Source organism: Heptranchias perlo, chromosome 10, assembly GCF_035084215.1.
Source record: "Heptranchias perlo isolate sHepPer1 chromosome 10, sHepPer1.hap1, whole genome shotgun sequence".
NCBI lineage: Eukaryota > Metazoa > Chordata > Chondrichthyes > Hexanchiformes > Hexanchidae > Heptranchias > Heptranchias perlo.
In genome coordinates this window covers 4,748,084-4,764,668 of record NC_090334.1, presented here as the reverse complement: position 1 = coordinate 4,764,668, position 16,585 = coordinate 4,748,084, and the positions used below count along the sequence as shown (strand labels likewise).

The 16,585-nt window shown below is 45.5% G+C and overlaps 1 protein-coding gene across 1 annotated transcript in view; it reads right to left on the bottom strand.

Annotated features, from left to right (window-relative positions):
• The window catches only part of sptbn5 (spectrin, beta, non-erythrocytic 5), a 394,215-nt gene that overhangs the window by 66,885 nt on the left and 310,745 nt on the right, over positions 1 to 16,585 (bottom strand). Inside the window, exons 58-60 of the mRNA XM_067991151.1 lie at positions 11,394 to 11,588; positions 8,773 to 8,928; positions 250 to 467 (exon numbers count right to left, since the gene is read on the bottom strand). Of these exons, the coding sequence (XP_067847252.1) occupies positions 250 to 467; positions 8,773 to 8,928; positions 11,394 to 11,588 (569 nt within the window). The remainder of the gene's footprint in view (positions 1 to 249; positions 468 to 8,772; positions 8,929 to 11,393; positions 11,589 to 16,585) is intronic.

Below are 16,585 nucleotides of genomic sequence, written 5' to 3'. Positions count from 1 at the left end.
AACATTTTTCCTCATATCACCTCTGGTTCTTTTGCCAATCACCTTAAATCTATGTCCTCTGGTTCTTGACCCTTTCGCCAATGGGAACAGTTTCTCTCTCTTTTTGAGGTGGGAGGTCATGTGAGGAAACCTCTAGGAATACACCCAACCAGAGTTGGCGACCCTAGGTGCTTCTGGTTGAGTTCTCTCTCAGTACAATCTATTACAGTACGTGACGAGCCACACCCTCCCCGTCCCACTACAACCTACATGAAAACCCGACACTCGCTGACATAGGCCTGGATCTCCTCGGCCTGGACCAGCTTCTCCTTCCACTCCCCAGCTTTCCGATGCAGGTTTTCCCAGGATACTTCCACCTCTTCCAGACATTCCTGCAGGGTCTCCCTGATGTGTGGGTGGATCAGACCCAACCGCCTGGCTTCCCCACCAATCCGTTCAACTTCTCTGCTTATGGCTCCAAGCTCCCTCTGCAAAAAGAACAGGATCATCATTCAAACCTATAGGAAGATAGGAACAGGAGTAGGCCATTTAGCCCCTCGAGCCTGTTCCACCATTCAATGAAATCATGGCTGATCTGTGACCTAACTCCATGTAGAATCATAGAATGATTATAGCACAGGAGGCCGCCATTCGGCCCATTGAGCCCATGCCGGCTCTTTGTAAGAGCAATCCAGTTAGTCCCAATCTCCCGCTCTTTCCCTGTGTCCCTGCAAATTTTTCCCCTTCAAGTATTTATCCAATTCCTTTTTGAAAGCCACGATTGTATCTGCTTCCACCATCCTTTCAGGCAGTGCTTTCCAGATCATAACAACTCGCTGCGTAAAAATGTTTTTCTCCATGTCGCCTTTGGTTCTTTTGCCAATCACCTTAAATCTGTGTCCTCTGGTTCTCGACCCTTCCGTCAATTGGAACGGTTTCTATTTATTTACTTTATCTAAACCCTTCATGACTTTGAACACTTCTATCAAATCTCCTCTTAACCTTCTCTGCTCGAAGGAGAACAACCCCAGCTTCTCCAGTCTATTCATGTAACTAAAGTCCCTCATTCCTGGAATCATTCTAGTAAATCTCTTCTGCATCCTCTCTAAGGCCTTCACATCCTTCCTAAAGTGCAGTGCCCAGAACTGGACACAATGCTCCAGTTGTGGCCGAACCAGCGTTTTATAAAAGTTCATCATAACTTCCTTGCTTCTGTACTCTATGCCTCTATTTATAAATTGTAAACAATTTTACAACACCAAGTTATAGTCCAGCAATTTTATTTTAAATTCACAAGCTTTCGGAGGCTTCCTCCTTCGTCAGGTAAATGTTTATAAAGCCCAGGATTCCGTATGCTTCTTTAACCGCTTTCTCAACCTGCCCTGCCTCCTTCAAAGATTTGTGCATATATACCCCCAGGTCTCTCTATTCCTACACCCCCTTTTAGATTTGTATCATTTAGTTTATATTGTCTCTCCTCATTCTTACTGCCAAAATGTATCACTTTCATCACTAAATTTCATCTGCCACGTGTCTGCCCATTCCATCAGCCTGTCTATGTCCTCTTGAAGTCTATCACTATCCTCCTCACTGTTTACTACACTTCCAAGTTTTGTGTCATCTGCAAATTTTGAAATTGTGCCCTGTACACCCAAGTCCAAGTCATTAATATATATCAAAAAACCTGCCTTAGCCCCATATCCCTGAATACCTTTGGTTAACAAAGATCTATCAATCTCAGATTGAGCTAGCATCAACTGCCATTTGAGGAAGAGAGTTCCAAACTTCGACCACCACTTGCGTGTAGAAGTGTTTCCTAACTTCACTCCTGAAAGTCCAGGCTCTAATTTTTAGGTTATGGCCCCTTGTCCTAGACTCCCCAACCAGTGGAAATAGTTTCTCTCTATCCACCCTATCAGTTCCCCTTAATATCTTGAAAACTTCAACCAAATCATCCTTTAATCTTCTAAATTCCAGGGAATACAACCCTAGTTTGTGTAATCGCTCAGTCCAGGTATCATTCTAGTAAATCTATGCTGCACTCCCTCCAAGGTCAATATATCCTTCCTAAGGTGCAGTGCCCAGAACTGAACACAGTTCTCCAGGTGTGGTCTAACCAGGGCTTTGTATAGATGTGGCATAACTCCTACCCACTAAAATCATAACTAGCCCAGTAACACAGCCTGTATCAATCTGAATTCATAACTAGCCCAGTAACACAGCCTGTATCAATCTGAATTCATAACTAGCCCAGTAACACAGCCTGTATCAATCTGAATTCATAACTAGCCCAGTAACACAGCCTGTATCAATCTGAATTCATAACTAGCCCAGTAACACAGCCTGTATCAATCTGAATTCATAACTAGCCCAGTAACACAGCCTGTATCAATCTGAATTCATAACTAAACCAGTAACACAGTCTGTATCAATCTGAATTCATAACTAGCCCAGTAACACAGCCTGTATCAATCTGAATGCATAACTAATCCAGTAACACAGCCTGTATCAATCTGAATTCATAACTAGCCCAGTAACACAGCCTGTATCAATCTGAATTCATAACTAGCCCAGTAACACAGTCTGTATCAATCTGAATTCATAACTAAACCAGTAACACAGTCTGTATCAATCTGAATTTATAACTAAACCAGTAACACTGTCTGTATAAATCTGAATTCATAACTAAACCAGTAACAGAGCCTATATCAATCTGAATTCATAACTAAACCAGTAACACAGTCTGTATCAATCTGAAATCATAACTAAACCATTAACACAGCCTGTATCAATCTGAATTCATAACTAAACCAGTAACACAGCCTGTATCAATCTGAATTCATAACTAAACCAGTAACAGAGCCTGTATCATTCTGAATTCATAACTAAACCAGTAACACAGCCTGTATCAATCTGAATTCATAACTAATCCAGTAACACAGCCTGTATCAATCTGAATTCATAACTAGCCCAGTAACACAGATTGTATCAATCTGAATTCATAACTAGCCCAGTAACACAGTCTGTATCAATCTGAATTCATAACTAAACCAGTAACACAGTCTGTATCAATCTGAATTCATAATTAAACCAGTAACAGAGCCTGTATCATTCTGAATTCATAACTAAACCAGTAACACAGCCTGTATCAATCTGAATTCATAACTAATCCAATAACACAGCCTGTATCAATCTGAATTCATAACTAGCCCAGTAACACAGCCTGTATCAATCTGAATTCATAACTAAACCAGTAACACAGCCTGTATCAATCTGAATTCATAACTAAACCAGTAACACAGCCTGTATCAATCTGAATTCATAATTAGCCCAGTAACACAGCCTGTATCAATCTGAATTCATAACTAAACCAGTAACACAGCCTGTATCAATCTGAATTCATAACTAATCCAGTAACACAGTCTGTATCAATCTGAATTCATAACTAGCCCAGTAACACAGCCTGTATCAAAGTGAATTCATAACTAGCCCAGTAACACAGCCTGTATCAATCTGAATTCATAACTAGTCCAGTAACACAGCCTGTATCAATCTGAATTCATAACTAGCCCAGTAACACAGCCTGTATCAATCTGAATTCATAACTAGCCCAGTAACACAGTCTGTATCAATCTGAATTCATAACTAGCCCAGTAACACAGATTGTATCAATCTGAATTCATAACTAGCCCAGTAACACAGATTGTATCAATCTGAATTCATAACTAGCCCAGTAACACAGCCTGTATCAATCTGAAATCATAACTAGCCCAGTAACACAGTCTGTATCAATCTGAATTCATAACTAGCCCAGTAACACAGTCTGTATCAATCTGAATTCATAACTAGCCCAGTAACACAGCCTGTATCAATCTGAATTCATAACTAGCCCAGTAACACAGCCTGTATCAATCTGAATTCATAACTAGCCCAGTAACACAGATTGTATCAATCTGAATTCATAACTAGCCCAGTAACACAGTCTGTATCAATCTGAATTCATAACTAAACCAGTAACACAGTCTGTATCAATCTGAATTCATAATTAAACCAGTAACAGAGCCTGTATCATTCTGAATTCATAACTAAACCAGTAACACAGCCTGTATCAATCTGAATTCATAACTAATCCAGTAACACAGCCTGTATCAATCTGAATTCATAACTAGCCCAGTAACACAGTCTGTATCAATCTGAATTCATAACTAATCCAGTAACACAGTCTGTATCAATCTGAATTCATAACTAGCCCAGTAACACAGCCTGTATCAATCTGAATTCATAACTAGCCATGAACACAGATTGTATCAATCTGAATTCATAACTAGCCCAGTAACACAGTCTGTATCAATCTGAATTCATAACTAAACCAGTAACACAGCCCGTATCAATGTGAATTCATAACTAGCCCAGTAACACAGTCTGTATCAATCTGAATTCATAACTAATCCAGTAACACAGTCTGTATCAATCTGAATTCATAACTAGCCCAGTAACACAGATTGTATCAATCTGAATTCATAACTAGCCCAGTAACACAGCCTGTATCAATCTGAATTCATAACTAAACCAGTAACACAGCCTGTATCAATCTGAATTCATAACTAGCCCAGTAACACAGTCTGTATCAATCTGAATTCATAACTAGCCCAGTAACACAGCCTGTATCAATCTGAATTCATAACTAATCCAGTAACACAGTCTGTATCAATCTGAATTCATAACTAAACCAGTAACACAGCCTGTATCAATCTGAATTCATAACTAATCCAGTAACACAGTCTGTATCAATCTGAATTCATAACTAGCCCAGTAACACAGCCTGTATCAATCTGAATTCATAACTAGCCCAGTAACACAGCCTGTATCAATCTGAATTCATAACTAGCCCAGTAACACAGCCTGTATCAATCTGAATTCATAATTAGCCCAGTAACACAGCCTGTATCAATCTGAATTCATAACTAGCCCAGTAACACAGCCCGTATCAATGTGAATTCATAACTAGCCCAGTAACACAGCCTATATCAATGTGAATTCATAACTAGCCCAGTAACACAGCCTGTATCAATCTGAATTCATAACTAGCCCAGTAACACAGCCTGTATCAATCTGAATTCATAACTAGCCCAGTAACACAGCCTGTATCAATCTGAATTCATAACTAGCCCAGTAACACAGCCTGTATCAATCTGAATTCATAACTAGCCCAGTAACACAGTCTGGATCAATCTGAATTCATAACTAGCCCAGTAACACAGATTGTATCAATCTGAATTCATAACTAGCCCAGTAACACAGATTGTATCAATCTGAATTCATAACTAGCCCAGTAACACAGTCTGTATCAATCTGAATTCATAACTAGCCCAGTAACACAGTCTGTATCAATGTGAATTCATAACTAGCCCAGTAACACAGCCTGTATCAATCTGAATTCATAACTAGCCCAGTAACACAGCCTGTATCAATAAATGATGATAACAGACAAATTTTGGGTACTGTTAATTTGCAAGTGCCACTATGTGTGGTCTCCTGTCTTTTCAGAAGACGGACTGATAAGCACACTTTTGAAACAAGGCAGAGTGTAAACATAGGAACAGCAGTAGGCCATTCAGCCCCTCGAGCCTGATCCAGCATTCAATTAGACCTGCCTTGATTCTGTAACCCTTAATACTCTTGCCTAACAAAAATCTATCAATCTCCGTTCTGAAATTTTCAATTAACCTCCAGCCTCAACAGCTTTTTGAGGGAGAGAGTTCCAGATTTCCACTGCCCTTTGTGTGAAGAAGTGCTTCCTGGCATCACCCCTGAACGGCCTTGCTCTAATTTTAAGGTTATGCCCCCTTGTTCTGGACTCCCCACCAGAGGAAATAGTTTCTCTCTATCTTCCCTATCAAATCCTTTAATCATCTAAAACACCTCAATTAGATCATTCCTTAATCTTCTATATTTAAGGGAATACAAGCCTAGTCTATGCAACCTGGCCTCATAATTTAACCCTTTTAGTTCTGGTATCATTCTAGGGAATCTGTGCTGCACCCCCTCCAATATCTCCTACCTGAGGTGCGGTGCCCAGAACTGAACGCAATACTCCAAGATGGGGTCTAACCAGAGCTCTGTACAGCTATAACATCAATTCCATCCCTTGGTATTCCAGACCCCTTGAGATAAAGGCCAACATTCCATTAGCCTTTTTACAAATATACTACATCCACTGGTTCCCCTTTATCTACCCTGCTAGTTACATCCTCAAAAAAACTATAATAGATTTGTCAAACAAGATTTCCCTTTCATAAAACCATGTTGACTCTGCCTAATCATATTATGATTTTCTAAGTGCTCCGTTTCTAGTCCTTAATATTGGATTCCAGCATTTTCCCGACGACCGATGTCAGGTTAACTGGCCTGTCGTTCCCTGCTTTATCTCTCCCTCCTTTCTCGAATAGTGGGGTTACATTTGCTACCTTCCAATCCGCTGGGACCGTTCTAGAATCTAGGGAATTTTGGAAGATCACAACCAATGCATCCACTATCTCTGCAGCCACCTCTTTTAGAACTCTTGGATATTGAATACAGGAGTTGGGATGTCTTGTTGAAGTTGTACAAGACATTAGTAAGGCCACACTTGGAATACTGTGTACAGTTCTGGTCACCCTATTATAGAAAGGATATTATTAAACTAGAAAGAGTGCAGAAAAGATTTACTAGGATGCTACCGGGACTTGATGGTTTGACTTATAGGGAGAGGTTGGATAGACTGAGACTTTCTTCCCTGGAGAGTAGGATGTTTAGGGGTGATCTTATAGAAGTCTATAAAATAATGAGGGGCATAGATAAGGTAGATAGTCAAAATCTTTTCCCAAAGGTAGGGGAGTCTATAACGAGGGGGCATAGATTTAAGGTGAGAGGGGAGAGATACAAAAGGGTCTAGAGGGGCAAATTTTTCACTCAAAGGGTGGTGAGTGTCTGGAACGAGCTGCCAGAGGCAGTAGTAGAGGCGGGTACAATTTTGTCTTTTAAAAAGCATTTGGACAGTTACATGGGTAAGATGGGTATAGAGGGATATGGGCCAAGTGCAGGCAATTGGGACTAGCTTAGTGGTATAAACTGGGCGACATGGACATGTTGGGCCGAAGGGCTTGTTTCCATGTTGTAAACTTCTATGATTCTATGAATTATTTTTGTACCTGTTCACTAGCTTTCTGTACATGGACCCCTAAAACAGTTCCTAGCTTCTCGCCGTTTAGAAAATACTCTGATCTATCTTTCTTAGGTCCAAAGTAGGTGACCTCACACTTTCCCACATTGTACTCAATCTGTCACAGTTTTGCCCACTCACTTAGTCTATCAATGTCCCTTTAATCCCGTCTACACTGTTTACTGTGCCACCTAATTTAATGTCGTCAGCAAACTTGGATTTACGGCTCTCTATTCCTTCATCCAAGTCATTGATAAATATAGTGAAAAGGTGAGGCCCCAGTACAGATCCCTGGGAGACACCATGAGTAACATCCTGCAAATCAGAGATTCTGTATTGCAAAGTAACAAATTACCCATCCCTGCAGCCATTCTGGGTGGAAATTTACTTTGCAAGTTAACTGGTGCTGCTCTAGTTGGGAATTTCCATCCGGCCTTGTAAGGGGTGGAGCGTCTGCCCGCCGTTTGAAAGTGCCCTGGCAGAGTGGCTACATGCAGTAGTCTAGAGTTTATGTGCCCTATATGCAGTAATCTAGAGTCGATGTGCCCTATATGCAGTAATCTAGAGTCGATGTGCCCTATATGCAGTAATCTAGAGTCGATGTGCCCTATATGCAGTAATCTAGAGTCGATGTGCCTATGCAGTAATCTAGAGTCGATGTGCCTATGCAGTAATCTAGAGTCGATGTGCCCTATATGCAGTAATCTAGAGTCGATGTGCCTATGCAGTAATCTAGAGTCGATGTTCCTTACATGCAGTAATCTAGTGTTGATGTGCCTTACATGCAATAATCTAGAGTCGATGTGCCCTATATGCAATAATCTAGAGTCGATGTGCCCTATATGCAGTAATCTAGAGTCGATGTGCCTATGCAGTAATCTAGAGTCAATGTGCCCTATATGCAGTAATCTAGAGTCGATGTGCCCTATATGCAGTAATCTAGAGTCGATGTGCCTATGCAGTAATCTAGAGTCGATGTGCCCTATATGCAGTAATCTAGAGTCGATGTGCCTATGCAGTAATCTAGAGTCGATGTGCCCTATATGCAGTAATCTAGAGTCAATGTGCCCTATATGCAGTAATCTAGAGTCGATGTGCCCTATATGCAGTAATCTAGAGTCGATGTGCCTATGCAGTAATCTAGAGTCGATGTGCCCTATATGCAGTAATCTAGAGTCGATGTGCCTATGCAGTAATCTAGAGTCGATGTGCCCTATATGCAGTAATCTAGAGTCGATGTGCCCTATATGCAGTAATCTAGAGTCGATGTGCCCTATATGCAGTAATCTAGAGTCGATGTGCCTATGCAGTAATCTAGAGTCGATGTGCCCTATATGCAGTAATCTAGAGTCGATGTGCCCTATATGCAGTAATCTAGAGTCGATGTGCCTATGCAGTAATCTAGAGTCGATGTGCCCTATATGCAGTAATCTAGAGTCGATGTGCCTATGCAGTAATCTAGAGTCGATGTGCCCTATATGCAGTAATCTAGAGTCGATGTGCCCTATATGCAGTAATCTAGAGTCGATGTGCCTATGCAGTAATCTAGAGTCGATGTGCCTATGCAGTAATCTAGAGTCGATGTGCCTTACCTCCACACCTTCATGTTGCCGCAGCAGTGTCTGCACACGATTCAAATCATGTCCATAGTCGTCGGTGCCCACCGTGCTGTCCTTCTCCTGGATCCAGCTCTTCAGGTCGGCCACATCATAGTCGAATCGGTGAACCTGATGTGCTGCTTTGAGATTCTGGAGAGAGGATGCAGAGTGAGTTAGAATTGCAGTCCCTCCCACCCATGGTGGCATTTACCCAATACCTGACTCACCATCTGGGTCAAGCTGAATACCTGAGGGAAAAGACCACACCCAACTTTCAGTCCAAGTCCCTGTCCATGTTCTCCCCAACTTCAGCATCACAGTCAAATCTGATGATGCGATCATTTCCAGCAGGGACCTCTCGATAGTAATAAGGAACAGGATTCCTGGCTTATTTCTCCTTTCCAGAAGGTTATGGGTTCAAGCCCCACTCCAGGACTCAAGCATGTGATCCATGCTGACACTCCAGTGCGGTACTGAGGGAGTGCTGCACTGTCCAATATGCTCTTTTTCACAAGGTGTAAAACAGAGTCCCTGTCAGCCTGTCCCATCAGTTTAGGCCAATGTTCATTGATCCCATGGCACAATCTGGAGTTCTCCTGGTGTCCTGGGCAATATTCCCCTCTCAACCCACACCAGAAAAACACAGTAACTGGTCATCGATCTCATTGCTCTGTAGGATATTCCCATGTGCATATTGCATATTGTCCACAAAACAACAGTGACTTCGAAAAGTAATTCATGGGCAGTCCTAAGGAGGGGTTAAGGCTTTATATAAATGTAAGCTTATCCTTTCCCTGCCTCTTGACCCATCTGAGGTCAGGTGACTGAGGGCAGTAGAGACTGGCAGTAGAACCTGCAATCTTTTGTCTATCAGATGAGATGTTAAACCAAGGCCCGTCTGCCCACTCAAGTGGCTATAAAGAATCCCATTGCACTATTTCGAAAATGAGCAGGGGAGTTCTCCCCGGTGTTCTAGGCCAATATTTATCCCTCAACCAACACCACTAAAACAGATGATCTGATCATTATCTCATTGCTGTTGTGGAACCTTGCTGTGCGTAAACTGGCTGTCGCGTTTCCCTTCATTACAAGTGACTACACTACAAAAGTACTTCATAAGTAGTGTAAAGCACTTTGTGGTCATCCTGAGGTTGTGAAAGGTGCTGTATAAATGCAAGTATTTCCTTCTGCAAGACCCAGCACCACGCCAGGAGCTGCAGTTACTCTCTACACCACTGGAGGGATCTGCAGACGACAGTTTGAACAATCTCCACATGGAGAGGATTTGGAGGGGGTTCTGACACTGATGGTGCACGAGACCCAGCCTAGCACCTGACAACCAGTCAGACCAAATACATCTGCTGAAGCCCTCTCTGACTTATTCCCTTGTAATCAGCCAGAGGGGGCGATTTTAACCCCACCCAGTCAGCGGATAACCGGGGGGGGGGGGGGGGGGGGGCGGCTGCGTAGTTAGAACGGCCCAAGTTACTTACCCGCCCTGGAGCCGACCAATCACAATTTTAACCTGGTCAACTGAGCAGGTGGCTGTCCGGTGGGGTCCTTCTTAACAGACGCATGTCGGGTCTCAATGATGTCATTGGGACACAAATACAAGTGCCACCGAGTCTCTCGCTGGGACAACTCAGAGGGAGGCAGATTCCACTCCAGACCAGGTCCAATAAGGTACGGTTGTATATTTGTTTTTGGGAGATCGGAGGAGCAGGATTGCCTCCTGGAAGAGGTGGGAGGTTGGCCAGTAGATTTACACAAGGCTCGAGAATTAGAATTGGCAGGGGCTCATTCTGATGAGTGCTGGAAATTCTTACACTCACACCCAGACACACTCACTATCAGGGGACTGAACTCACGCTCACACCCAGACACACTCACTATCAGGGGACTGAACTCACACTCACACCCAGACACACTCACTATCAGGGGACTGAACTCACGCTCACACCCAGACACACTCACTATCAGGGGACTGAACTCACGCTCACACCCAGACACACTCACTATCAGGGGACTGAACTCACGCTCACACCCAGACACACTCACTATCAGGGGACTGAACTCACGCTCACACCCAGACACACTCACTATCAGGGGACTGAACTCACACTCACACCCAGACACACTCACTATCAGGGGACTGAACTCACACTCACACCCAGACACACTCACTATCAGGGGACTGAACTCACACTCACTCACACCCAGGCACTCACTATCAGGGGACTGAACTCACACTCACACCCAGACACACTCACTATCAGGGGACTGAACTCACACTCACACCCAGACACACTCACTATCAGGGGACTGAACTCACACTCACACCCAGACACACTCACTATCAGGGGACTGAACTCACACTCACTCACACCCAGGCACTCACTATCAGGGGACTGAACTCACACTCACACCCAGACACACTCACTTTCAGAGGACTGTACCATCAAGGATGGTATAATGTCTGCCGTAGATTCACTCACGGACTGTTGAAACCAATCCCGTGTGGAAAATGACCAACAGCCCCTCAACTCTGCTCGAGTTCTAGCAGCAGTGGGCCCCACCCCCCTCACCAGACAGCCCCTCACCAGACAGCCCCTCACCTCTGCTCGAGTTCGAGCAGCTTGTTGCAGTGTGTCCCACTGCTGGTTGATCCCATTGGCCTTATCCAGGATCTCCGTCATGAAGCTGTGAGACTGTCTCTTCAGCGATTTCACCAGCTCGTGAAACGTGGACACCTTGTTCTGACCCAGGGTACTTAGCTCCTGCTCCAAGTTCTCAAACTTCTTCTGCAGTAGCTGAGGAAGAACAAAGTAAAGACAGATCAGTGACTGAGGAACGCACCATATCAGACAGAGCAGCCTTTCCTGTCCATATCTCAGATTTCCTTTTGTTCGTAGTACGCCGTGGACTAGTTGGGCCTCAGGAACATCAGCGAATAGAAGTAGAGAACTCCCCCCCCACCCCACTCACTTCACTCCTCCTTCATATCATTGCGAAGGGAACCTCACCATCTACTTTTTCTGTCAATATTTGTGCTCACAAGGGTATGACACAGCTTGGGGCAAGAGAAGATGCACTATCAGGAACTCCCAGGTCAGATACAGTCCCAGTATCCGTCCCCTGCACTCTCAGTCCCAGTATCCGTCCCCTGCACTCTCAGTCCCAGTATCCGTCCCCTGCACTCTCAGTCCCAGTATCTGTACCCGGCACGCTCAGTCCCAGTATCTGTACCCTGTACTCTCAGTCCCAGTATCCGTCCCCTGCACTCTCAGTCCCAGTATCCGTCCCCTGCACTCTCAGTCCCAGTATCTGTACCCGGCACGCTCAGTCCCAGTATCTGTACCCGGCACGCTCAGTCCCAGTATCCGTCCCCTGCACTCTCAGTCCCAGTATCTGTATCCTGCACTTCCAGTCTCACTATCTGTATCCTGCACGCTCAGTCCCAGTATCTGCACACTGTCCTCTCAGTATCTGTATCCTGCACTCTCAGTCCCAGTATCTGCACACTGTCCTCTCACTATCTGTATCCTGCACTCTCAGTCCCAGTATCTGCACACTGTCCTCTCAGTATCTGTATCCTGCACTCTCAGTCCCAGTATCTGCACACTGTCCTCTCACTATCTGTATCCTGCACACTCAGTCCCAGTATCTGTACCCTGCACACTCAGTCCCAGTATATGTACCCTGCACACTCAGTCCCAGTATCTTTACCCTGCACACTCAGTCCTAGTAACTGTACCCTGCACACTCAGTCCCAGTATCTGTACCCTGCACTCTCAGTCCCAGTATCTGTACCCTGGATTCTCAGTCACCGTATCAAGACACTGCCCTCTCAGTCTCAGTTCCAGTATCTCGATCCCACACTCTCAGTCCCAGTATCTGTACACAGCCCTCTCAGTATCTGTATCCTCAAAGTCTCTGTCCGAGTATCTATACCCTGCACTCCCAATATCTGTATCCTGCCATCTCAGTCTCAGTATCTATATCCTGTACTCTCTGTCCCAGTATCTGTACTCTCCACTCTCAGTCCCAGTATCTGAACTCTCCACTCTCTGTCCCAGTATCTGTACTCTCCACTCTCAGTCCCAGTATCGGTATCCTGCACCCTCCGTCACAGTATCTACATTCCGCACTATCAGTCCCAGTATCTGTATCCTCCCCCCTCCCTCCCTGTATTTACATTCTGCACTATCAGTCCGAGAATCTGTTTCCAGCACGCTCAGTCTCAGTATCTGTACCCTGCGCTCTCACTCTCAGTCACAGTATCTGTATCCTTCACCTTCCGAATCTGTATCCTTCATTCCCAGTCCCAGTATCTGTACGCTGCACTCTCAGTACCTGTATCCTGCAGTCTCTGTCCCAGAACATGTATTCTGCACTCTCAGTCCCAGTATCTAAACGCTGCACTCTTATCCCAGTATCTGTACCCTGGATTCTCAGTCCCAGTATCTGGACACTGCCCTCTCAGTCTCAGTTCCAGTATCACTATCCCACACTATCATTCCCAGTGTCTGCACACTGCCCTCTCAGTACCTGTATCCTGAAGTCTCAGTCCCAGTATCTGTACCCTGCACTGTCAGTCCCAGTATCTGTACCCTGTACTCTCAGTCCCAGTATCTGTATCCTGCACACTCAATCCCAGTATCTGTACCCTGCACACTCAGTCCCAGTATCTGTACCCTGCACACTCAGTCCCAGTATCTGTATCCTGCACACTCAATCCCAGTATCTGTACCCTGCACACTCAGTCCCAGTATCTGTACCCTGCACACTCAGTCCCAGTATCTGTACCCTGCACACTCAGTCCCAGTATCTGTACCCTGCACACTCAGTCCCAGTATCTGTACCCTGCACACTCAGTCCCAGTATCTGTACCCTGTACTCTCAGTCCCAGTATCTGTATCCTGTACTCTCAGTCCCAGTATCTGTATCCTGCACACTCAATCCCAGTATCTGTACCCTGCACACTCAGTCCCAGTATCTGTACCCTGCACACTCAGTCCCAGTATCTGTATCCTGCACACTCAATCCCAGTATCTGTACCCTGCACACTCAGTCCCAGTATCTGTACCCTGCACACTCAGTCCCAGTATCTGTACCCTGCACACTCAGTCCCAGTATCTGTACCCTGCACTCTCAGTCCCAGTATCTGCACCTTACACTCTCAGTTCCAGTATCTGTACCCTGTACTCTCAGTTCCAGTATCTGTACCCTGTACTCTCAGTTCCAGTATCTGTACCCTGTACTCTCAGTCCCAGTATCTGTACCCTGCACACTCAGTCCCAGTATCTGTACTCTGTACTCTCAGTTCCAGTATCTGTACCTTGCACTCTCAGTCCCAGTATCTGTACCCTGTACTCTCAGTCCCAGTATCTGTACCCTGCACACTCAGTCCCAGTATCTGTACCCTGCACACTCAGTCCCAGTATCTGTATCCTGCACTCTCAGTCCCAGTATCTGTATCCTGCACTCTCAGTCCCACTATCTGTACCCTGCACACTCAGTCCCAGTATCTGTACCCTACACTCTCAGTCCCAGTATCTGCACACTGTCCTCTCAGTATCTGTACCCTGTACTCTCAGTCCCAGTATCTCTACCCTGCACACTCAGTCTCAGTATCTGTACCCTGCACACTCAGTCTCAGAATCTGTAAGCAGAACTCCCAGTCTCAGTCCCAGTATCTGTACCCTGGATTCTCAGCCTCAGTATCTGCATTCCACACTCTCAGTCTCAGTATCTGTATCCTGTACACTCAGTCTTAGTATCTGTAAGCAGAACTCCCAGTCTCAGTCCCAGTATCTGTATCCTGCAATCTCAGTCCCAGTATCTGTATCCTGCAATCTCAGTCCCAGTATCTGTATCCTGCAATCTCAGTCCCAGTGTCTGTATCCTGCACTCTCAGTCCAAGTATCTGTATCTGGACTCTCAGCCCCAGTATCTGCATTCCACACTTTCAATCTCAGTATCTGTACCCTATACTCCCAGTCCTAGTATCTGTACCCTGTACTCTCACTCCCAGTATCTGTACACTGCCCTCTCAGTCTCAGTTCCAGTATCTCTATCCCACACTCTCACTCCCAGTATCTGTATCCTGCACTCTCAGTACCAGTGTCTGTACCCTGCACTCTCAGTACCAGTGTCTGTACCCTGCACTCTCAGTACCAGTGTCTGTATCCTGCACTCTCAGTACCAGTGTCTGTATCCTGCACTCTCAGTACCTGTATTTTTTTTTCGTTCATGGGATTTGGGCATCGCTGGCAAGGCCAGCATTTATTGCCCATCCCTAATTGCCTTTGAGAAGGTGGTGGTGAGCCGCCTTCTTGAACCGCTGCAGTCCGTGTGGTGAAGGTTCTTACAGGAAGGGAGTTCCAGGATTTTGACCCAGCGATGAAGAAACGGTGATATATTTCCAAGTCGGGATGGTGTGTGACTTGGAGGGGAACGTGCAGGTGGTGTTGTTCCCATGTGCCTGCTGCCCTTGTCCTTCTAGGTGGTAGAGGTCACGGGTTTGGGAGGTGCTGTCGAAGAAGCCTTGGCGAGTTGCTGCAGTGCATCCTGTGGATGGTACACACTGCAGCCATGGTGTGCCAGTGGTGAAGGGAGTGAATGTTTAGGGTGGTGGATGGGGTGCCAATCAAGCGGGCTGCTTTGTCCTGGATGGTGTTGAGCTTCTTGAGTGTTGTTGGAGCTGCACTCATCCAGGCAAGTGGAGAGTATTCCATCACACTCCTGACTTGTGCCTTGTAGATGGTGGAAAGGCTGTGGGGAGTCAGGAGATGAGTCACTCACCACAGAATACCCAGTCTCTGACCTGGTCTTGTGGCCACAGTATTTATATGGCTGGTCCAGTTAAGTTTCTGGTCAATAGTGACCCCCAGGATGTTGATGGTGGGGGATTCGGTGATGGTAATGCCATTGAATGTCAAGGGGAGGTGATTAGACTCTCTCTTGTCGGAGATGGTCATTGCCTGGCACTTGTCTGGCGCGAATGTTACTTGCTACTTATCAGCCCAAGCCTGGATGTTGTCCAGGTCTTGCTGCATGCGGGTACGGACTGCTTCATTATCTGAGGGGTTGCGAATGGAACTGAACACTGTGCAATCGTCAGCGAACATCCCCATTTTTGACCTTATGATGGAGGGAAGGTCATTGATGAAGCAGCTGAAGATGGTTGGGCCTAGGACACTGCCCTGAGGACCTCCTTTGTGCTAGTTACGACTCCAGCCACTGGACCGTTTTCCCCGATTCAATTTTATTAGGGTTCCTTGGTGTCACACTCGGTCAAATGTTGCCTTGATGTCAAGGGCAGTTACTCTCACCTCTGGAATTCAGCTCTTTTGTCCATGTTTGGACCAACGCTGTAATGAGGTCTGGAGCCGAGTGGTCCTGGCGGAACCCAAACTGAGCGTCAGTGAGCAGGTTATTGGTGAGTAGGTGCTGCTTGATAGCACTATCGACGGCAACTTCCATCACTTTGCTGATGATTGAGAGTAGACTGATGGTGCGGTAATTGGCCGGATTGGATTTGTCCTGCTTTTTGTGGACAAGACATACCTGGGCAATTTTCCACATTGCCAGTGTTGTAGCTGTACTGGAACAGTTTGGCTAGAGGCGCGGCTAGTTCTGGAGCACAAGTCTTCAGCACTACAGCTGGGATGTTGTCGGGGCCCATAGCCTTTGCTGTATCCAGTGCACTCAGCCGTTTCTTAATATCACGTGGAGTGAATCGAATTGGCTGAAGCTTGGCTTCTGTGATGGTGGGGATATCGGGAGGAGGCCGAGATGGGTCATT